Source organism: Onychomys torridus, chromosome 7 (assembly GCF_903995425.1).
Source record: "Onychomys torridus chromosome 7, mOncTor1.1, whole genome shotgun sequence".
Taxonomy (NCBI): Eukaryota; Metazoa; Chordata; class Mammalia; order Rodentia; family Cricetidae; genus Onychomys; species Onychomys torridus.
In genome coordinates this window covers 97,144,692-97,169,580 of record NC_050449.1, presented here as the reverse complement: position 1 = coordinate 97,169,580, position 24,889 = coordinate 97,144,692, and the positions used below count along the sequence as shown (strand labels likewise).

General features: G+C 43.3%; 1 protein-coding gene across 1 annotated transcript in view; it reads left to right on the top strand.

Annotated features, from left to right (window-relative positions):
• Acp3 (acid phosphatase 3) overlaps positions 1 to 15,916 on the top strand; it is a 49,048-nt gene extending 33,132 nt beyond the window's left edge. Inside the window, exons 10-11 of the mRNA XM_036192861.1 lie at positions 4,306 to 4,475; positions 14,429 to 15,916. Coding sequence (XP_036048754.1) covers positions 4,306 to 4,475; positions 14,429 to 14,547 — 289 coding nt within the window. The 3' untranslated portion in view covers positions 14,548 to 15,916. The remainder of the gene's footprint in view (positions 1 to 4,305; positions 4,476 to 14,428) is intronic.
• Positions 15,917 to 24,889: the final 8,973 nt, after the last annotated feature.

Sequence of the window (24,889 nt, the reverse complement as noted above, 5' to 3'; positions counted from 1 at the left end):
TGATTAGCACAAATCCAAGCCTTCATTTGCATATGAGATATGCTGTGATTAGTCCATGCACCTCTTCTCTTGATATATTTGCAGGCTGTCCAGAGTCTCTTAGCAGGGAGACACTGTAAGGAAGTATAACATCATTAAGATTTCATCCTCAGCCAATACCTTCACTACTTACAAAGAGAATGAGTTCTGCACGGTCAGGAGAGGGTAGACACTCTCTTTCCTGAACCTCTCACTGGGCACCAGGCATGAAAAAGTGGAACTAAAATGTCAACTTAGCTACTCTTGCTTTCAAGCACCTCACGTCTATCAATGAAGAGAAGAGCCCATAATGGAAACTAGCAAACAGGTCAGAGCATGACAATAAGAGGCCTGGAAACAAATGCTCTCTCTATAACACACGAGTTTGAAGACCAACTCTGGGCACATAGCTGAGAGATCCAGCTAAAATCCTGGCATCAGCTCTAGGAGTAGTCTGTTTCTTCAGAAATAAGAGGGTTTATCAATTTCTCCAGGCCTCTCTCCTCTCTGATATCTGCACCACAGCTCCAAGCTTGCTTTATTGGGGTGTTCAGTCCTAAACGTGTTTTATTGAGATATGCAGTCCCAAACTTGCTTTACTGGAGTATGCAGTCCTGAACTTGCTTATTGAGGTATGCAGTCCTAAACTTGCTTTACTGGGGTATGTAGTCATAAATTTATTGGGGTGCTATAGTATGTTCTCACTGGATCACTTTCTCTCACAGCCTCAATCAAGTCCCTGTTACCAACCAAGTGTAGGGTTCTTTCCACCAAGAGACTTGAACACTCACAAACTTTATCAAAGGGTCACATACACATACCAACCTGGTTGTTATACTGGGATATCCTTATCTGTACTCCAGGGAAGAGTCAAAGGTTAAACTCGACTGCTTGCTTTTAAGTTAGAACAGGAGGGTTCAAGTTAGCATATGCTTTAGTTGTTTATTACCTAATCCTGATTCAGAGTCAGCCTATATTTTCCCCTGAAAGAAGAAAAGATAGGGACACAAAGGGAGAAGGTGTTCAATTGCTAGCCATTACATATGTAAGCTGTTGAAACCATAAATGACATGGTTGCATGTGTCCTTAAAGGATTTGTTGTTTTTGAAAGAGGGCCTTTCAATGTAGCCCAAGCAGGACTTCAGCTTGCAATATTCCTCTCTTGGGTCAGTGTGGTGGGAGTACAGGCATGCAGCACCATGCCTGCTACAGTTCAAGGATTTTCTAATTGGGCATATACGTTTAAAACCATAGGTTATGTAAAGTAATTTAGTATATTAAATTACTGTACTCTTCCATGTTCCCATTTTATGCCACAATTTTATCCATTTTTGTGTGCCTTTAGTTTGTATCTCCACCACCTGATCCAATTTAGAAACTATTCTGCAGATATATTAATTCATAAAATTAACTTTCCTATCTGCACTAGTTCTCAGAGGCTTCACACAATGGAAAATAATCTCTTGTGTATCTAATACTCCAGTGTAGGGGATAGCTGATCATTAGGTCAAGGCAGGTTCTCCTTGATGTGATGTCATAAGATGATGATCAGGCACTCAGGTTTTTTTTTCTTTTTTTAAAAATATATATATTTATTTATTTATTTATTTATTTCCATTTTACATACCAACCCCAGTTCCCCCTCCCTCCCCTTCTCCCGCCTCCTCACCTTCCTCCCACTCTACCCCCATCCACTCTTCAGAGTGGGTAAGGCCTCCCATGGTAGTCAACAAAGTCTGGCAAACCAAGTTGAAGGAGAGCCTAGCCCCTCCCCATTGTATCAAGGCTGAGCAAGGTATCTCACCACAGGGAATGGGCTCCAATAAGCTAGTTCATGCACCTGGGATAAGTTCTGGTCCTGCTGTCAGGGACCCCACAGACAGATCAAGCCACACAACTGTCACCCACATTCAGCGGGTCTAGGCACTCAGGTTTTGACCTTCATCTTTGAGAGCTGCCCACCGGCAGGTGACTTGTACAAAGAAATTAGTAAGTGGAAAGGGCAAGAGGTTTCTCAAGTACCCCAGCCCCCCAAAAACGTGGCCTTTTGGTTCATACTTTACTACTTAAAATGACACACTTGATCCCACCAAGGTGCAAGGGGGTCTAAGAAATTCAGTCACTTCTGAGCCATAATTCTAGTCTTTGGAAAGATAATCATGATTTTTGGTAGAATATTGGTCAACAAGGCCATTTGAAGAAAAAAAAAAAAAAGAGCTGCTGTTACTGAAAAAGTCACTCCAAGATATAAGTATCAGTTCATTCCATACTAGGGAGTTTTAAAAACCATATCTCAAAGGATGGGGAGATAGCTTAATGGATACAGTGTTTGCAATGCAGATATGAGGACATGAATTCAGATCCTCAGCACCCATATAAAAACTGTGTGTGTGTGTGTGTGTGTGTGTGTGTGTGTGTGTGTGTGTGTGTGTGTGTTTACAACCCCAGTGCTGGGAGTCAAAGACAGGCAGACCCTGGCAATCAAAAGCCAGCCAGTGCAGCCAAAACAACAAGCTCCACATCCATCGATGGAGATCCTGTCTCCAAATTAAAGAGGAAAGCAATGGAGGAAGATACCTGACTTCAACCTCTGATCTCCACGCATGAGCACATAGGTGTGTGCACATACATATATGTGTATACACACATATACACAAACAAAAACATATCTAATAAATGAATGTTTGCAGTCACTATGTTCCCTCTTTAAAGTGATATTTTAAAGGCTTGCTTATAACACCATCTTCAAGTTGAAATGTGAGGTCATTATAATGAGACAGATCATTAAATCCCATTTGAATTTCTCTCCTGACTCTTTCATTGGTAAGTGACTTCCACAAACAGGTTGGTGTGGGCCATTCAAGGTTCCGGGAGTTTGTTTTTAGAAGTGAGTTTCACGGGGTTGGGGATTTAGCTCAGCGGTAGAGTGCTTGCCTAGCAAGTATAAGGCCCTGAGTTCGGTCCTCAGCTCTGGTTTAAAAAAAAAAGAAAAGAAGAAGAAGAAGTGAGTTTCAGGGAGAGTCCTACCTAGAATGACTCAGGAATTGAACGCATATCATTTTCTTCCGAGAGAACTTTCTCTGAAGTGTTGGCATAGCCCCAATTGTTTTATGGTATTCACTTCTGTGTTTACTGCTGAAGAAGAGGAGAGATACATTTAAGATAAAGAGTGAAAGAACCCTGAGAGAAGAGGGGGGGAGGGAGGAGCAAATGAGAAGCATCCAAGGGACAGACTATGAGAAGGGAGACCCAGCATCGCAGTAGATCCTCACATTCTCCCTTTAGAAATCAGTAATGCTTTATCCATGTTTATAGTTTGCCATTAACAGGAACTGGAAGGCAAAAACTTCTCTTGTTTACAAAGAGAAACAGTCTCCTTACCCAGAGATCAAATGGGAACATGGAAGATAAAAGCACCTCCCCTGCGCTGACCTTTGTCCTTGTAGCACAGTGGTTCTCAACCTTCCTAGTGCTGTGGCCCTTTAATACAGACCCTCACGTGGTAGGGACCCCCAACCATAAAATTATTTTCATTTCTACTTCAGAACTGTCATTTTGCTACTGTTACGAACCACAATGTAAATATTCGTGTTTTTCTGATGGTCTTAGGGGACCCCTGTGAAAGGGTCGTTCAACCACCAAAGCGGTTGTGAGCCACAGGTTGAGAACCTCTGTCTTAAGATGAGGTGTCTGACTTAGGACCCTATGTGATGCAGGTTTAATATGAGAGGTAAGAAATTAGGACAGTCCATTCCCACAATACAAAAATGAAGAAAGCTACACCAAGGATTAAGTGCCTGTATTCAACAGGAGCTAGGAGGTACTCAAAAAACAAATGAAATTTATGAAAAACAGCGTATGAGAGGTCTCTGTAGTTAAGAGCACATACAGCTCTCACAGAAAACACAAGTTTGGTCCTCAGCACTCACATCAGGCAGCCCACAACTGCCTGTAATTTCAGCTCCAGCTCTGAGCCCTCTTTCCTTCATGGGTACCCACAAAACACATGGCATACACTCACAGGCATACACATATATAAAAATAAAGTGCCTTAATAAATAGTAGATCCTCACTCTTACTCAAAGTCACACCCAGCAGCTCTGCTAACCATCTTCTCTGATGAAAGGATGCTGGTCCCCACTCTCCAGGCCCGGTGCATCTAGCAAACCAGCCCTCCCAGTTCCACCGGTCCTTAGGGAAATGTTACAGTAGCTTGGGGAAAAAAAAATCCACAGGACAACTTAGCATCGCAGAACTAACAGCTCTGTCCTCTGCCTGTCGCACCAGGGAGCACTTTGTGGAGATGTACTATCGGAATGAGACCCAGCACGAGCCCTACCCACTCACGCTGCCAGGCTGCACCCACAGCTGCCCTCTGGAGAAGTTTGCAGGGCTATTGGACCCGGTGATCCCCGAGGACTGGTCCACGGAGTGTATGGGAACAAGCAATCACCAAGGTACTGGCGACATTTCCGGTTAGTGAGCTCCCAGAGCTCAGCAGGAAGTGCAGGGTGCTTTCTCAAGTGACAGGGTTTTCCAGAAAGTTCTTTGGCCATTACCCCCAGCTTGGAAGGAAATGAGTTTGGGTTGATAACCTTGAGCAACTCCTAGCTCTATATTTAGCCTTAATGCTTGTCTTGGTTGGTCTTTCTTTCAGTGTTGCTGTGAAAGAAAACCAGTTCCCAGTGTAATCAGGAGTAAGAGTTAGGTCCAAATGGTGGGGCTGCCATGGGCGCCGTGATGAGCCCAAAGAACTCTATTGATGAAGGACTCCCAGGTTTTGCTTGAGCGGGATGGAATAAGGCTGCACTGAAAATATCTGAAGTAAAATGGGTTTCAAACAAAGCCCACGAGTTAGTGTACAAGCAAGAAAAAGAAGCCGCTAACCCTAGGCTAATGTGCAAAGGACTAATTTACCCGACAACGGCTGTGCTCATCGGTTCCTGCCTTCTCTCAAAGGAAGGCAAAATAATGAGACAGCAGAAACACCTGGAGGAGTTTTCCACACCCCGCCTAGCATGGTCAGATTTTATATGTACGTTAAAAACACTGGGTAGCAGAACTGAAAAATAAAAACCTCTTTGTGTCCATTCACATTCCTTTCAAAGAAACTAAAAGTCAAGCTCTCCAGAAAGCTCCATATATGGTGTCCATACAGCAGCTCCTGGAAGGCACTTTGTAGCCAATAAATAACCAGACAAGAGCAAGATAATCAGAAACAGCACCTCAGAGGTGAGAGGGCTCCACCAAGCGTCTCCCAAAACTCCAGTGCTAAAAGATGCAGGACTTAATGCTGATTCATAAGAGATGTATGAACGCACGCACGCACGCATGCACCCATGCACCCACGCACCCACACCCACCACTAAAACAAAATGAGAGTATTAGAGAAGCCTCCCAATCCAAAACTCAATGTTGGAACATTGAGTGTGGCTGCAAAATCTGCTCAGAGGACAACGGAGTGTTCAAGGCTTTGATTCTGGTACCTTCCAAGGCCCTAAGTGAAATTCCTGGTCTACTACCGCTGCTCCCTACGCAAGAAGAAACCGTGCCTGGATGGCCCTTCAGAGCCTTGACTGGCCATGCAGCAGAACAGAGCTTTATTTTGATAAAGATGAGACGGCTGCTGGAGGTGGCCTCCTCTGGAAGCCAGAATCTACATCACGGCCACCCTCTCTGGGGTTGGTTATGGAATGAATAACCCAAGACATGGGTTGACAAGCTTCTTTGTGTTACTTTCCCTCGTGTAAATATGTGCTGTTGGGGCCATGCAGCATCTCCACCTGTGAATGTCTTCTAGTAGTGAGGCAGGTGGAAAGTGGTGGGTAAAGTCATTATTATTAGGAAGTCCAAAGGAAATACTTTAATAATGAGCTTCGAAAAGTTGAGTGTGTATATGTGTATTTCATTAGAATGCAACTCCTGTGGTTGACATAAGGACTCTCTCTTTACCTGGATGGGGAGTGTTCTAATATAACAGGCATGACTGTATTAAGATAATACAAAATTATTCAATTGACTTAAATTAATTTTTACATTAAAACATAGTTTGAATTACTTGAGATAAAGGGTAAGCAGTGGATAGCTAGTTCTGTCTCATCTACTCAGGATAGAACTTAGCAGGAAAACACCCTTGGAAAGTTTATAATATGTTACAGAAGTGATATATCTGACTCAGAACAAGGGCATGTTTTGTAACTATATGGGTTATGGTAGGAGCAAGAATTATAGGATACAAGAAATATAAGGTAACACGTCAGTTCTACCAAGCAAGAATTTTATCTGTTGTGTCCTGTACCTCAGAGAGCTGGTAGAGGGCATTGTTTGGTGTTCAATAAATATTTTCTGACTGGTGTATAATTAGTTATCTTTCCACCTAAGCCCCTTCTTATCTTATTAGACACTCCCTTATTAGACACAATACCCAGCAGTCAGGGAGTCATGTTTAGCCCACTCTGTGCTTTATTTCCCAGCCAGTTTGTCTCTTGTTAAACCTCTCTGCAGCATGTCTGCAGAATTTCACCCTCAAAACAGCACCCTTGGCAATCCCATACCCAAGTGCAGAGAAATATGATTAAGCAGCAGAGTCTATCAACCAGAAGAAAATGTAATGGCTGCCGTGCTGCAGCATCCTGTGCAGATTCAAGGGTAAAAATGTGTCTCTTCCTGGTACTGACTTCCACGACTTCTCTCTGGTAGCTTGAAGTTGGTTGAAGCTGCCCATCACAGAAATCAGCGAGTGGCACAAACCAGTGGGTTGCTTCAGATTCCAGTTGCCAACACCCTATTGATTTTATCTAGCAGAAAGCTTGATAGGAGTATTGTTGGGTTCTTACTCTTTTTTACTCTTTTGAGGGACCGCCACCCAGCTCCCAAATAAATTCATACACAAAGGCTTATTCTTACTTATGAATGCCTGGCCTTAGATTGGCTTAGTTTCTAGTGAGCTTTCCTTAAATTAACCCGTTTATCTTTTGCCTCTGGGCTTTTCCCATTCTCTAACATCTGTATGTCTTACTCTTACTCTGTGGCTTGCTGTGTGTGAAGCTGGGAGGCTGGCCCCTGGAGTCCTTTTCCTTCTCTGGCTCCTAGATCTCAGATCTCTCCTCCTAGATTTCTCCTTCTCTATACACTCTTTGCCTGCCAGCCCCACCTATCTTCTCTCCTGCCTTGCTATTGGCCAGCTCTTTATTAGACCATCAGGTGTTTTACACAGACACAGTAACACAGCTTCACAGAGTTAAACCAATGCAACATGAACAAAAGTAACACACCTTAAAATAGTCTACTACTTAAGAGTCTATGATACAAGTGACCTCCAATAAAAAGAAACTTTATATTTGAACTCCCTAATGAAAAAGGACTAGACTACACTATTCAATAAAGTCTCAATGGGTAAGGCTGGAGGTGGGAGGCAAAAGTGGAAACATTCCTGATATAGGAAATGACCACTGGGTTGGACGAGCACTTGCCTTAGCATAGGTACTATACAGTACAAGCTAAGCATGGAAGGTGGTAATTGCTGAATATCATTTTAATAGGACCACCAAATTTAGTACCTAACTTATCAAATAAAAAGTATAGGAGTCAAAGGTCAATCCACAAATAGCTCTAACAGCTGAATTATGATCTTGGGGTGGGGAGAGAATCAGGGGTCAGGGAGTGGGATACAGAACAAATGTTCTGAGAAAGCCAATACCTAAAGCAAGACAAAAAATTATATAGAAGTATCCTGTATGTACAAGGTGCTGGCAACCCTGCAGTTGATGTTTGCAGACTGAATAATTGTTTGACCCTCCAGATTCAACCTTACTTCCTTTTGGAACTCTAAGTTGGTTGGTTGGTAATAATGGAAAGAAGCTATGAATGAATCTCAAATGGAGCTGCTTTCTAAAGACCCAATCACTGGCTCTCTTTGCAAACCCATGTACCAATCAATCTGTGTCACTTGGCATCTGTTTTTAGCACAGTCATAGTTAAGAGACTTCTCTGTAATGTCCCTCCCAGCACTGAAGTTCATCCCTCAAGAGTGAGGTCAACTGATTAAAACACCCTGTCACCACAGTCTTCAGTTTCTGGGGCCATCTCTCCTCCATCATTAAAGGTCTTGACACTTGCAGTATCACTTGGCATGCAGTGGTTTGACCCCACGCCTACTCCTTCCCTCATTGGCGGCAGCCATGGCATTCATAGAGATGATCAAGCCTGTGCCCTGCCAACCAAACCAACACCCAACCCTAGAGACAGACAAGACAAGCAGGGAAAGAGTTAAGAAACATGCCCCGGCCACACAGCAGCACCGTGATGAAGGACATACAGGCAACACGAAGGACACACCACAGAAGCAATCAACTAAGCCTACTGGTCATAGAGTTTCCCCTAATGGGCTAACGTTTAAACAGGAGCCTGAGAGAGAAAAGGAGTCAGCCAGGTGGATGGGATGGAGCTGAGCAGAAAGGAAAATGTCCTAGACAAAGGGGAGAGAGAAAGTATGGAGTCCAGAAAACTGAAGACAGCATGGGACATTTTAGGAAGAGGATTGAGTGCATCCTAGATTAAGCTGAATTGTTCTGGTCATTGAAAAGTTTTGGGTGGAGGATTGATGCTGCCACTGGCTTCTTGTTTTAGAAAGGGCCTGGCTTCAGTGAGAGACCAGATCAGGTAGAAAGGAGGCTGAGGGCTTGCAGGGTTAAAGGCTACTACAGTGAACAAGGTCTAGAACGAGAGAGGTGGGGCTGGGGTAGGGTTCAGTGCTGATGTGGCACACAGCAATACCTGGGTTTCATCCCCAGCACTGCAAAAATACTAGGTGTGATGGTGTGTGCATGCCTGTAATCCCAGCACTTGGGAGATGGAGGCAGGAAGACCAGAATTCAAGACCATCCTTGGCTATATATCCAGTTAAAGAAAGATTGTGTCAAGACGTCCCCCACAGCAGCTTTTGTGTGTTTCCATGTGATGGGGCCTCTTTTCAGCCCTAGCATGCTTTTTAAACCCCTGCTCTTTGCAATAAGGAATAAATGATGACTGTCATTTCTCAGCTTCTAGAACATATAATGCTGTCAAATTTCTAAAGTCTTCTATAGTTCAAACAAGCATGTAATTTTAAATTAAATTTTAAAAATTTAAAGCATCACATAGAGGCTGGTGTGGTATGTGCCTGAAATTACAGCACTTAGTGGCAGGATGATCATGAGTTTGAGGTAGGGATTTACCTCATTGAAAGAGTGCTTGGCTAACATATGTAAGGCCCTGGGTTCAACCCTCAGTACTGAAAGATGGCGGGTAAAGACAGAAAAGGGGGCGTGTCTTTCTGAGGATTTTTGTTTGGTTGGTTAGTTTTGTTTGTTGTGTGTTTGTTCTCTCAAGGCCCTTGTCCAGCTTCTTTTGGACAGATTCCTCCCACCAACCCCTGAAATAACTGCATCTCAAAATCCTGTAGTTGCTGTCCTCATCCCATGCTCACCACAAGCCTCTGTCTCTACCTTTCCAATCCCTACTGCCACATCTAAGTGAAGAATTACAGACTTGTTGTTTCCAGCTACCTCTTGGCCTCTTCTATCCACAGAACAGCTCACCTCAATCCCACTTAAAAATAAAGGTCATTCCCTCCTATAGACTGTACCAGCCCTTTTCTGTGGTGTCCATCCCCAGTCACAATGGAAACCCATGAGATCATCTCAGCCACATCCTTCCCTTGACCAGTGTGTTTAGTCTGTCACCAATACATTTCAGCTCAACTACAGGATTGACCAGCATTCTAGTTCCCTCATCTGTGTCCCCATTCCACAACTAGTTCTGAGCCTCCGTTATCTGGCCTGAGATATTTCAATGGCTCTCTACCAAACCTACCATGCCTCCACCATCATGACATCACCTAAACACAGACTAGAACTCATCTCTCCCAATCTTTAAAATTGCTGGTCATTTCCAGGTGTTTCAGAACAAGACTAAACCAGAAACCTAAAAACTGAGCCACAAGGTACATATCAAGTCTCACCCCACCCTGACTCCTGTGCTTTACTAATCGTGTCCCAGACATGCCCTGTGCAACAATTTCTGTCTCATGTGAAATCCTATTCCCTCTACACATCATCTCAAATTTCATAAGCTTTCCAATTTTTCCCTTTTTGCAATTTTCTCTGCTGGAATGGCACCAGTGACACCTCCATTTCACTATGGGTCACACTACTACATGATTGTCTTTCTCAGGACTCACATGTTGAGTTTCTCAGGAGTAGAGCTTGTGGGTCTCAGCATCTCCCTTAGCCTACCTGGTCCAGGATATGTGCTCCCTGCAGGAAAGCGTGGGGATGCTTATTCCATGGGACTGCTGTAATAGGATAGCCAACATTAATGAGTTAATTAAAAAAAACAAACTTTTAAATTCAGGAAACTACCCATGAAAATAGATTTACCCTTTCAGGAACTCACTATTATAGCCCATGCTGGTCAAGAGCTTAAAACCCTTCTATTTCAGCATCACAAATGATAGGATCATAGACATGTCAGCACTTCCAGCCCCATGAAAATAGTTTTGTTTTTTTTTTTCTGAGACAAGCTATACATATAGATATATATGTAAATCATTAGTATCTGTCTCTCTTCTTTATTTCTATCTAGTCTCCTTTCCTTCTTCAATTCTATTTGGTTCTCTCCAACTTTATTTCAGTTCCATCTACAGTTCTAATAAACTGTTAGGCTCTAACTTTTCTAAAATTGATTAGATTTTTTCATGGCACTAAGCAGCATCCTGATCATGAGAAAAACACTGGACTAAAAGTTGACAGCTTGTGAGTTGTAAGTCATTTTTGGTGGGGGTGTTTGAGGAGAGTTGTTTTGTGTTTGAGACATGGTTTTGTGTATCTCAGGCTGGCCTCAAATTCCCTATGTAATAGAAGAATGTCCTTGAGCTTCTGACCCACCTGGCCCTGCCTCCTGAGGCATGCGATTGTGAGTGCATCTCTACTCCACCCAATCGATGCAGTACTGGGAGGCAAACCCAGGTCTATCATCATGCTACGCAAGCACTCTACCGAGCCACACTCTCAGTCCTTAGGTCACTGATTTTGGCATTAATATTTATTAATACCTATATCCAGGTACTGATCTATGATCCATAAATACAAAGTTCTTGTGTCCTGAAATGAATAGTCAATTAGAAGAAATGAGAGTCAAATGATAAATGTAATAAGTATTTTGAAAGATTCAGATCACAAGTGCCTGTTGGCAAAAGGAAGTGGAGTACGGTTTATGAATGGAACTTTGAAATGAGAAGACTTCATTGAAAAGATGAACTTAAGCAAAGACAGTAAAGGAGTGACCTATCTGGGGTCTGTAGGAAGAGTATTCCAGCAATTCTAAAAGCTGAAGCAAGGGCACCAAGCAGGGATGCTAAGGGTTGTTTGAAGGATGATGTGGTTGGAAGAGCCGTCATTGGGACCTCAGCCCCCACTCTGATGGACATGAGCATCCATCCATCCACACCAGACTTCACCTGAAGGAGCAGCATGACAAGATTTGGCACGGAAGCATTTGACTGCTGTGTTTCAAACAGATTATGAAGCAAGGACAAAAGCCGAGGATAGGCCAAGAGGCCATGACAGTGGTGGGATAGCTCAAAGCAGGGTGGTGGCACAGATGGGGAGAGCCATTAGGTTCTAGATTTTTCCCCCAGTAGAACTGACAGGCTTTCCTGACAGATTGGGTGTAGGATATTTGGAAAATAACCAAAGAAGACTCATTTTCCCCCTAAGCCAATGGAAGGGAGTTTTCATCATCCAAGGAAAGGGTGGTTATGAGGAAAAACTGATTTGTGGGGAGGAGTCTTAGCTTTTACTTTTGAACTTAAAGTTGAAATACCTATTGAATAACAGAGCCCCTGTCCTCCAAGAGCCTCAGTGCTGAGATCCTAGCAGATGTCTGAAGCAGCAGAGAGTACTCAACCTGTACATACAATGCTTTTCCCTGTACATGTACACCTACACTAAAGGTTAGTTTACAAACTAGGCAGAGTTAGAGATGAACAAGAACTGGTAACAGAATGCAGCAGGGTTGAAGATGTAGCTCAACCAGTAGAACACTTACCTGCCTCACACAATCGAGGACCACATAAAACCCAGTGTGATAATGCACTCCTATAATCTCAATACTTGTAAGGTGGAGTCAGAGGATCAGAAAACCAATGTGGTCCTTGGCTACACAGCCAGTTTCTAGCTGCCTGGAACACATGAGACCTGGTCTCAAAGTCAAAACAAAAATAGTACAATTATTTAAATGTACCGTGATGGGGGCATATAAATCTCTCTCTCTCTCTCTCTCTCTCTCTCTCTCTCTCTCTCTCTCTCTGTCTGTCTGTCTGTCTGTCTCTCTCATATGTTTTCACCCTTAACTCAAGGAAAATACATTACAGCTCTCTCCATGAATCCAATTTCCATCATTCCTACTCTTGTATCTTTAACCATTATTTAGTAAAATAAGGATTACTTGAACACAGGCACTGAGACCCATGACAACTGTCTGGTAAACAAGATGCTACAGTGTGATTAGTGGTAGGCAGCATACACAGCAGAGACTTGAAGGACAGAGGATGATTTTCATCTCATCCCAAGTGGATGGAGTGGGACAGTGTGAGATACCATCATGGTTCTCAGAGAGGTGCAACATTTAAAACTTAGGAGTTGTTTCTGGAGTTTTCCACTTTATATATTCATACAATAGTTGACTACCATGGGTAACTACAGAAAGTGAATTCATAGGTAAGGGAGACTCCTACATACCAAGTACAGATTGCATATGAGTCACGCTTAAGCAAAGTTACAGCTGGAGGTGGAAGTCATTAGTGAATAGATGGATTTGTAGTTGTGTGATTGATAAGATCCTGTATTTCTAGGACAATAAAATTATCTGCTGAGCCTTAACCAAATGAACTGCTTCTTCCTTTCCTCCCTCTGCAACAACGTTAGGCTAAACCAGTGATTTTCATCTGTGTTCTTGGAGCACTACTGACCTATAGATGAGACATCAGGACCAGAAATGTTTGCTTCCCGTTGCCTAAGCCAATAACTCACCCCATGTTTGTACAATGAACAGATGTGTGGCCAGGTGTGGTGGTGAATACATTTAGTCCCAGAACTCTGGAGGCAGAGGCAGGCAGATCTCTGAGTTGGAGGCCAGCCTGATCCACAGAGCGAGTTCCAGGACATTCGGGGCTACAAAGAGAAACCCTGTCTTAAACAACTACAGTAACAACAACAAAGATGTGCACTGAGAGATGGAAAAAGCCAGTATAGTAATGTCAGCTACGTGAGCAATTCGTGGAGGGAGAAAAGCTCTCTAATGCAGTAGTTACTCATCTGAAATATGACCTTGTGCATCTCCTCATGGCCACTCATCATCATCTATCAAGAGATATTTCTCAATAATTACAGATTCACACTACTCTATGCTTATAATGAATGCTCCCCACACTCAACCTATGCTCAGTTTCTCCATAAAACATGTTTATTGAAAAATCAATTTTAAAGGATGGAATGATTCCATGTCTTTTAGTCAGTTGCTTGAAGTGAGTTATTCAAATTTTCCTCTGAACTTGTGACCAGATTTAAATGATAATTTTAAAAATACATGAACTTTGCCAGGAGGTGGTGGCACACGCCTTTAATCCCAGCACTCGGGAGGCAGAGGAAGGTGGATCTCTGTGAGTTCCAGGAAAGGTGCCAAAGCTACACAGAGAAACCCTGTCTCAGAAAAAAAAAAAAAATACATGAAATTCACTGAGGAGGCTTAAGGCAATAGGATTGCAAATTTGAGCTAGTGCATGGGAGGTAGGGGACAGGAAAGGAGGAGGAAGGGAAGAGAGAAGGAGAGAAGTCAGCACTATGAAAAGACCTTGGATAGTTTAGTCAGTTACCTTCCCTTGTCAGTGAAGAGCTGAGGCCAAATGTCAAAGGTCATGCCGAAACTAGACCTTAAGTCCCTCCTGACTCTGAGTTCTGGGTTCTACCCACCACACTCTACCGAACCCAAGACTGCTTCAGAAATTCCTCTAGAATTTACAATCAAGGCAGGAAAGCTAGACATGATGGCACACACCTGTAATCCCAGTATTTGGGAAGTTGAGGCAGGAGGCTCAAGAGTTCAAGCCAGCTCATCCTTGGCTACATCACAAGTACAAGGCCCTTCTGGGCTACGTGAGACCCTGTCTCACCAAGCAGAAAAGCAGGACAAAGAAGGCAAAAGTAATGAAAATACATTGCTGGACATGAAATAAAGCATTTTAAGTTTTAAATTAAGGCCAAAAGTCAACAATGAATATGATTTTCATCTACTTTTTAGGGTGTTTTTTTTTGGGGGGGTGTTGTGATATTCACGTATTAATTTCCCATCTGTGTATTTCTTGTTTTTGCAGTCCTGAGGGTCATCCTTGCCATCACCTTTTGCCTGGTATCTGGTATCCTAGTGATACTGCTGTTTACCCTCATCCGCCACGGGCCCTGCTGGCAGAGAGACGTGTATCGGAACATCTGAATGGACGGCTGACCTCCAGTGACATCTTTCAGTGAGGCAGCACCTTCAGGATGGCCTTCTGCCCTGTGGGCACTGTCCTGTGCACACCCTCCCTTCAGAACCTGCCTAGAGGTTGTGTGAGCTCACTGTCCCAGAGGAAGAGTGCAGGGCTGGCAGGTTAGATAGGTCTTCTGGTCGCCGAGCTGGGGTGTGAGCTGCTCATAGGGCTACCACAGGACTCCTCCCTGCCCTCTCACGCAGGTCCTGAGAGAAACAAGAAGCCAAATTCCAATCCGCCTTATGCCTACAAGAAGAAAGGAAGAGAAAGTGGGACCAGACAGACATAGGTTAGACCACACTAGGTAGTTCAGAATGCTAGACTGGAAGTAGAGGGCCCACAGAAAATGACCTTAGTTGTTCAGTAAACTTAACTCTTCTCTCTCTCTCTTTCTCTCTCTCTCTCTCCTCTCTCTGAGGAGCAATTCAAACCCAGTGTTTGATAACTGACAGACTCCTACCTGTACATCTAACACACACATAACAGATATCCATATTCAAAATGTCTTCAGGTGAGGCGTTTGATTCTCCAAACCTGTAATATCATTCACTTTAAGCACAGCTCGGGTCATTTTCTCCCAATTTCCATATAGAGAAATAACTGAAAAACCCATGAGTCAAGTTCATCGTTCATTTTCCCCAACTCTCACTGTCTGCTTTTTATACAGTTTGTATTATCTTCACTTTGAAATTATGATCTCTTAGACTTATAAGGGCTGTTCACGGCCGGTATAAAATGATGATTTTTTTTTTTTACTTATTTAATTTTTGGTGTAGTGCTGAATGCAAACCCCTGGGCCTCATGCACACTAGGAGAATGCTCGACCAATGAACCATGCCCTCAGCCCTCTCCAACTTTTGTAAGTGTCAACACAGATAGAAAAGTACACGGGGTGTGGGGTGACAATCTACTGGCCTTTGGACTTAAATTTTAATTTCCTAATCTAAAATGGAAGAACCGAGACAAGAGGAAAGCAGAAGTCACATCTAGATTTCATTTTCTGTGAACAATTTTACTCCACCTTCACTACATGTAAGTCATGGTCCAATCAAGCACCTCCATACCTGGCACCATCCAGGAAGTCATTAGGGAAATGACTAAAACTTACCTTACATAATTATATAAAGTATATGATATATACACTCAGCTCTCCACTCAGATCCCCACCCACCCCTCGAGCCCCACGGTGCCCTGTTAAACACCAAGCACTCACATCTATAGCCTGTGCTTTTAACACCACTCTCAGTGAGCCAAAGCCACCGGAAACAAAGCTTGAGGAGTTCCTCTCTCTATCTATCTATCTATCTATCTTCTCTCCCCACCCTACCCCCCGTCCTTGATGTGTGTGCATGTGTATTTATGTGAGTGTGCATGTGGTTCGTGCACACATGTATGTGCTGCTTTCCCACACATGCTCAGAGGACACAGGAGGCTGTCACATGTCTTTTTCTGTTTCTCCTCCTTATGACTTTAAGACAAGATTTCTCACTGAACTTGGAGCTATTCTGCAGTCCAGCAAGCCCCAGTGGTCCTTCTGGCTTGTCCCCCACAGCACTGGGCTTAAAGGAACACGCGGGCCACACTCAGCTTTTTACATAGGTGCTTGGGATTTGAACTCAGGTCCTCACACTTGTACAGCAAGGGCTCTTACTCACTGATGCATCTGTCCAATCCCTAGTACCTACCATTTCTTTCATTACTGTCCAGAAAGCTGTCAGGCTCATTATCACTGACTCTCTTACCTTCTTCTCTTGGCAAATCCTATAGCCATTTTTCATCCAACATGGCAGAAGAAAGAATCACAAGCAGCAAAGGAGCTGTAGGAATAAAGCAAAGAGCACAAATGGACTGGAGGGCCTCTCAGAAAATAAGCCAATAATGCAACTTCAACAACAGGGAATGTGATCTCCCAATCCTGATAATCGCTTGGCAGATGGCACAGATGTGACCATTCTAGTTGCTATGGTGATAGTTTTGAAAGACCATCACTAGTGCTGGGATCACCTCTGTTCTGATGTGTGTTCCTTGTCACTTGAGAGGCCTTTGTGTAGAAGCCACATGAAGCAATCATTATCATGTTGATAACAATTACATAAAAATACTGGTAAGTACACAGGAAAGTACTGAGAGAGACACAGGAGGGTTGTCCTTAGCTTTAACTGCAAAGCACTGACAGAATTAAGGGAATATAATTGTGGAAAAAAATAGTGCTTAAGAAATGGCCTACCTTAGGCTCCAACATTTAACTGGCATTCACTCAACAGCTTTTTGTACGAAGTCTGGCATTTTTTCCCTGACTTTACTCGTATTTCCTAGTTCCTCAACCCCTCCCCCTTTTCTATCTTGTTCTAATATGGTTAGCACTGATTCCTTACAGCCAGAGTGGCTTTTGGGTAAATGAGAGTCAAATTATAACTGTCTTTCTCTTTTTAAACTTTCTACAAAGACTTATTGAGCAATAATTCACATGTAAAATGTCGGTGCCTTAGATCAGGGCTAAGAGATACTCACAGTCACACATGTGGACTTAAATGTTCCACAACCACAATTGTAAACTTTTTTTAATGAAATGAATTCTAATATAAAATTTATTTAACACACTGCATGTAAAATACCATTTCAAGTGGTAGTTGATATTCAAAAGATGTTTGCAGAATATTTTAAAGGTGTTTTTCATACTAAGTATTTAAAACTGGATGTGCTGTACATTTTATCTTCCACCACCTCCCAGGTCGGGAGTAGCTGCCTTCAAAGACTCAGTAGTGGCTAGTGGCTCCCATAAGGAATAGTTCTGATTCAGGCCATTAGATGATAGCCTCTTTAAAGTAGAGAAAATACATTCTTTATTTGCAAAATACACTTTGGGTTATTGTGACAAAATAGACATTTTCTTTAGGGCTGGAACACAGCTCACTGGTGAAGGGCTTGCCCACCAAAGGCAAGCCCTGAGTTCCATCTCCTGTACCACAATAAAGTAAAATAAAACAAATACAGCAGATCATTTTGATCCTGTGTCTTCATTGTTTTTGTTGGTTTTTTGGTTTTTGTGGGGTTTTTGTTGTTGTTGTTTGGTTTGGTTTTGGTTTTTTCGAGACAGGGTTTCTCTGTGTAGCTTTGGAGCCTGTCATGGAATTCATTCACTCTGTAGACCAGACTGGCATCAAATTCACAGAGATCCACCTGCCTCTGCCTCCCGAGTGCTGGGATTAAAGGCGTGAACCACCACTGCCCGGCCTCTTCATTATTTTTTACCTTTGACCAAACAGATGAAAGATTGTCTGAAATGCTTTATTTTTAAACCTGTCTCCTCTCCTTGTTAAATGTCTCAAGAAGGAAACAGAGGCAGAGGGGGTACCTTTTACAGGTTAAATGGCAAAATGGTTCTGAGAACAAAGAGCAATGACTTCTCAAGAAAATCAGTCATTCACAAGTCATGATTTTCACCCCCCAATTCACTTTGTAACTAAATGAACAGAAATATGTTTACCATGATGAATTCTGAGCCTGAACACAATTGGGGTGTGTGTGTGTGTGTGTGTGTGTGTGTGTGTGTGTGTGTGTGTATTGGTTTTTTGAAACAGAGTTTCTCTGTACTGCCCTGGTTGCCCTGGAATTCACAATATAAAATAGAGAAAATGAGCTGAGCACTTGCATGCATTTATTCCTCTCTCCCTGCTTTCTGACTGTGATGTAACCAGCTACTTCAAGCTCTGGCCACCTTGACTACCCTGTCATGGAGGCTTTCCCTTGGTGCTGTGAGCCATAACTAACCCTTTGTCTCTTATGTGACCTTTCTCAGAGTACTACATCACAGCTAAAGGAAGAGAAGTGAAGAGAAAAGAATTGGTGTTTTCCCCTTGTGAGTTCTGGCTTTTGCAGGACTAGATTGGATGCTATGATGATGCGTTATTATAAACAAAGTCTCTCTGTGTCTCCGTGTCTCTGTCTCTCTCTCTCCATGCTCTTCTACATCTGTCTGCTAACCCACCAGAGGCCCTCCCTAAAGCAGATACTAGCACCATGCTCCTGAATTCTCAGAACTGTGAACTAAATAAACTCTTTAGAAATTGTTCTGCCTCGAGTATAGCATAGCTATATGTCAGAGCAACACAAAAACAAATCAAAGAAACTTACGTGGAAGAACAGAGGAGAATAAGGTAGTTTAGGCCAAATGCATGGACTGACATCCCAGCTTGGACTCTTACTAGCCATATGGCGTTAGGATAGTCACTTAAATTTTCTGTCTAAGTCTCCTTGCCTGTAAATTGTAGACAGTAGTAGTTCCTATTCAAAGTATGATGAGGAATAAATAAGCTACTACCTACAAATGCCAGGAATGGCCCTGGGCCCTAGCAAGCAATGTTATTATTAAAATAATAATATTTTATTAAATATTCAGTGGAGGATGTCAGGAATTTATCACTGTCTGCCAAAAACCTTATCATTCTGAATTTTATTGTTAAACAAACATGAGATGTGATTTTTTTATTAGCTCTCTACACACTCTCAAGAGTGGGTTTCAATCTTACCCCACATCTTAAAGTGACAACCATTATTAAAATGATGGAGTTTCCCTCAGAGGAGCAGCAGGGACACCAGAGATCTCATTAAAGCTGTTGTTTTGATTGAAGATCTGTTTCTGAGCGAGCAGAACATTGCCTTCAAGAAAGAGTAAGTGGATTCCAGCAGGAAGTCAACTGCCAACAGAAACTTCAAATAAAGTTCATTACAGTGTGAAGACAGAATCTACAGAGGCATTGTATCAAGTCAACTTCACTTTAATGAGAGGGCAGATGGAGGGAGAATAAAAACCATAGTTGGCTGTATAAAGACTTGTTATCTTGCTAATGATAAAAAGGAATTATTTCAAACACACTAATAATGAAGGCTGGTGGTAGTGGTCTTTTTTTTTTTTAACTTCCTTTAGTTATTTAATACATATCAACTTCTTTCCTATAATTACAGCAGTGAACTATCAACCTGAGGCACAAACTTCATTGATCTTGAGGCTGATAAAATCAAACAGGCTGCTATGGCCAGGCGGTCTTCAGAAATGATTTCAGGCAGGGGCTGGCCATCTCAAAAGCGTAGGAGGAAAGCAGATTTTTTGGGATGGAAGACAGACATTGTCTCTCCCACTAGCCAGCAGGAAAACCACAATGGCCTTTCTTCCCAGTCATGTGGGCTCAACTTTTCTGCTTCCTACACAGACCCTCTTCTTGGCCTCTTGAGGTTGAGGTCAGGGAGGTAAAAGCCACATTATCTTTCCCACTTGGAAGACACTTACATTGAGTATATAGAATGTTGTTAGGTATATAGTGGTTTTGGTCAGAACATTAAAATAGTGGCATGTAGGGGTGCTAGTGAGAAACTGCATTCTTTCTCCTTTGTAAGATTATATTTTGCCTCCATTTGTAGTAGATCAAGAAGAATGAGGTGTGGTGCTGGACAGCTGGCTCGGGGCTCATGAAAAGACAGGCAAACGTAGAGGAAAAAAAGTAAATTTCAGAATTATAGATAAATACATATGAAAATTAACATATGATAAAGGTGGGTTTTCAGTGAAAAAAGAAAAAATGGAGTTAAGCCCCAAGTAATGGAAGCATATTTAAAGGGAATAAGCCTCCAAAAAAGCTTTAAGTGGAATCCTATGTTTCTGTTGTCTAAAAAACTATATTTTATATTTAATATATAAACTATATATTTATATATAAATTATATATAGAAAACAGAACAAGGGCTAGGGAGATGGCTCAGAGGTTAAGAGCACCGACTGCTCTTCCAGAGGCCCTGAGTTCAATTTCCAGCACCCACGGTAGTTCACAACCACCTGTAATGAGATCTGGCGCCCTCTTCTGTACACATAATAATAAGAAAGAAAGAAAGAAAGAAAGAAAGAAAGAAAGAAAGAAAGAAAGAAAGAAAGAAAGAAAGAAAGAAAACAGAACAAAAGATATTAAGAAAATCAAGTGATTCAGAGTTTTGAGCCAGATGTGGAAAAATGGGACGTGAGAAGGGTGAAGGTAACACAAAGAAAGATGGAGACGAAGAGATCAGAAGTTTCTGTGAGGTTAAGTGGTGTTTGGGCATGAAAGAGCTAAGAATGGGGGCGTGAAGGTTTGCTCAGCAACCTCAATTTTAGCCTTTTTTTTTAAAAAGACAGGGTCTCGGTTCCTAGTCTTGGCTAGCCTGGAACTCACTGTATAGACCAGGCTGGACTTAAAAGTCACAGAAATTGGCCTGCTTCTGCCTTTCTGGGTGCTTTGATTAAAGGTGTGCAATACCACACCTGGCTATTTTGACTTCTACAATGGATCACACTCCTGATTACAAAGCACAATCCAGTATGGTCATTAGTATTGAATTCATGGAGGAATAATAGCTTGAGTAAATCATCTACAAGGCCACCAACAGTCTACAGGAAAAGTGCCCAGAACTGAGGAGTAGAAGGGGCTGAGACCCAGCTACTGACATGATCAGAGAGGCCAAGAGATTGTGGAGACTTGACCACCAGCCCTAACCTGAGGACACTGTGTTATTGCCTGCTCTGTTCCAGTCAGTTAGAGACACTTCCTCCAGAGAGCTCAGACCTGTGTAATAATTTACACATAACTCCCCTGTGATGGCTAAGGAAACTTAATATTGTACCAGGCATCCCTCAAGGGCCTCTTCGCCCTGGAATGCCAGTGAGATCCTAGTACCCTGCCAGTGAGCTAAGAACAGGATAATGACGTTCCTGCTGTGAGATATTTAGCCATTTGCTTTCTGCTTTTGTAAACGTGGGACTGGGATGGAATGGTCTCCTTATCACTGGACACCAGGAAGAGAGAAACAACCGAGAAGAGTAGAACACTTTTCTTGCCAGGCCGTGGATTCCACAGATAATTGTAATGCCCACCTTTGATGTCCACCTTTATAGACCTTCCCTCTGTTCCCTTGCTGCCGGGCTCTAAGGCTGCTGTGCCTCTGCTAGTGGGAAAAAGGAATCCATTTCATCTAAGTTAGAGTTGATTCTAAGTCTTGGGTCTTTCTGGGTGGATTAGAATGCCACCAGATGACATGGAGGAGGCAGCCCAGCCATTCCCAAGGGTTGGCCAAGGCAGGCTGGCTAGGGTGTCTGTCAGAGCTGGACTTTATAGATTTCAAGTTTCCAGATGTTGTGGTATGAATGTGAAATGCCCCTGTAAACTCGTGTGTTTCAATATTTGGTGCCAGCTGGTACTGCTGTTTGGGAAAGCTATGAAAACCTGAAGAGGAACAGCTTCATTGTGGAAAGTGAGTCACAGGGGCTGGTCTTTGAGATTTAATAGACCAGCCCTACTTCCTGTCTGCTCTGTTTCCTGTTCTACAGTGCTGGTTAGATTTTTGTCAGCCTGACACAAATTAGGGTCCTCTGGGAAGAGGGAACCTCAATTGAGAAAATGCCTTGTAGGCAAGCCTGTTGAAAGCCTGTGGGGCATCTTCTTGATTAGTGATTGGTATGGGAGGCCCCAGCACACTGTGAGTGAGGCCACCTTGGGCAGGTGGTCCTGGGAGGTTCGAGAAGGTATCTGACCTTGAACCTGAGGAGCAAATTAGTAAACAACATTCCTCCATGGACTCTGCTCCAGTCCCTCTTACCTCCAGTTTCCTGCTTGTGTTCCTGCTCCGACCCCAGTTAGCGTTTAGGCATCTGTACTGGTCTGTCCTTAGGGGTCCTGATAGGATACATCCTCAGCTGCAGCCACTAAGAGCACCCACTGTGTGCACTCCCAATGTTCCCTTATAAAAGGCAGGTTTTGCCTACTTTTCTATTTCTCTTCCTTCATTCTCGTCCCCATGGATTGGTCTCTGCCCCCTTCTCTGCCCCTTCTCTCTTCCCTTACCCTCAATAAACCTCCCATGTTGTTTGGTGTGACTCTTTCCCACCCTGCCATTTTTAAAATACAGGCTCTCCCAGCAGTCTATAACCTGCAGGGCCCTGGTGTTGGAATTCCTGGCCATTTCTCCATCTGCATGGCCACACACGACTGACCGCTGTTCAGATGTTTAGTCATTCCAGGGCTTTACATGCTATGTAATCCGTGCGCTGCATGGTCTCATCGCATAGCCCCATAAGCCCAAATGTACACGTGCAGGGGAATGCATAAAAAGCAGGCCACAGACTCCTCCTCCTCCTCCCTTCCTCTTCCCTCCCACCCTCCCTCCCTCTCCCTGCACATGTCTTCCACAGGCCTGATCACATTCTCTTCTGTCCTTCCCTTTTAATAAAACTCTGACAGTGGGTTTTGTCATGCCTCGTGGCTTTTCTCTCATGGCAACAGTGCCGTGATGAATAACATTGTGCTGCCGCATGAAACCAACACCTGGAACCTGCTCCACTCACGACAGCCCTACTTTCCCACCTACTGATCACTGGGACTCTCCACCCAACACCGACGATTGGGAAGCTCCCCACTTCTTCAGTTCTGGCCATTTCCCAACAACCCGACAGATGGAAAGGGCACCCTGCTTTCAACCTTTCCCTTATCAAATCCCTTCTCTAATGCAGCCTTTCATTCTTCCACCCTTTTGCTCTCCCTCAAACCTTTTGCATTAACTTTGTTGCGTGTTGCATGTTTGTTTAGTGGTATACCTTGGCAGGGCCCACCAAGGATACCCACTTCACGCTAAGCCCCTACCTGGCTTGGCCCACCCACAGCAGATTTGCTCTCTTCCACCTGCAACAAATCTGCTTTCTCATTCACCAACAGCTTTGCCTTCCATTCAGTACCAACAATTGGGTCTCTGGTGGGGCTACCCGCCTCTGACCATTCCCCTGGATGTGAGACTGGCCCCAGTATTTCTTAGACCAAGCAGTCAGCGAACCGAGAAAGAATTCTCCACTTTCTTAGGAGCACCTGGCGGTGCCACCACCGACTTAGATTTTGGTATTTCTTCTTCCTCCTCCATCATTTCTTGGGTACTTCCCTCTGGTGGCTTCCATCTCCTAAGGCTCTGCTTCACTTATTTCTTCCTTGTGCTCCCATGATTCTTCTGGGGACATTTCTGTCTCTCCATTTTCCACAACAGGCTCTGAGAGTTCCATGCTAACATCTGAATTTGAACCTTCACACAATAATGGCTGCTCTTGAGAGGACTCCACAGGTGCTGGTTAAGAAAATTCTTGTGAGCTCCAGGGAGTAGACTTGGATTCACCTCAAACAACATCTTGTCCAAGAGGCACCAGACAGTTCCACAGAGCCTGGATGGCAAAGCAAAACAGCCAGATACCCCAGGACATGGCCAGCATCCTAGTTTTCTCAGGTCCCCCAAAGATAATCAACACCCCCCAGGCCAGCAGGAAGCAGTCTCAAGAACAAGGCACCCTCATCCCTGCCTCACCTGCTACCCCTTTCTAACTCCTCACCTTTTTATAATAAACAAAAGGGAGAGATGTTAGCATTTATGCATTTGTACTGGCCTGCCCTTAGGTTCCTGACAGGATACATCCTCAGTGGCAGCCACTAAGAGCACCCCCTGTGTGCATTCCCTATGTTCCATTCCTTATAAAAGGCAGGCTTTGCCTACCTCTCTCTCCCTCTCTTTCTCTTCCTTTGCTCTTATCCCCAGGGACCAGTCTCTGCCTCCTTCTCTGCTCCTTCACTCACTCCCTTCCCCTCAATCAACCTCTCACGTGGGTCCTGTTGTATGGTGTGACTCCTTCCCGCCATGGCACTATTTTTAAAATACAACACACACACACACACCTCCCCAGCAATGAACTGTGACGTGGAAGTATAAGCCAAATAAGTTCTTTCTTCTCCCAGGTTGCTTTTGGTCATAGCATTTATCAGAGCAACAGAAACCTATCCATCAAGATTTGAGGACATCAGGATCCTAACTGCTGCTGTCACCATGATCCCCTCCCATCATGGACTGCACCCTCAGCCTGAGAGCCAAAACAAACCCTCCCATCCTTAGTTGTCTTGGTCAGGCATTTTATCACAGTTTGAAAAGTAATGTATACACTGTAGTTAACATCTCTACTTACAATATCAATTTAATAAGTATGTGAGATTACATAGAGAAATAGCCCAGTGCACTGCTACATGGTATTATATTTAGTATAATTCACCTTGCTGTATACTCCTGGAAGCAAAGGAAAAATGCATATATAATTAATCCCATCTGCATTCTCATTTTCAAGACAAGGTCATAGAAAATGGACTAAAGGACTTGTTGAATTATGTCACTATTCTGTGATCAGTGATCCTTCTGAAACCAGTTGCTTATTCTCCACTTGATTTAGTTGGTTATGGGAAATGAAACACTATAGCTGTAAGT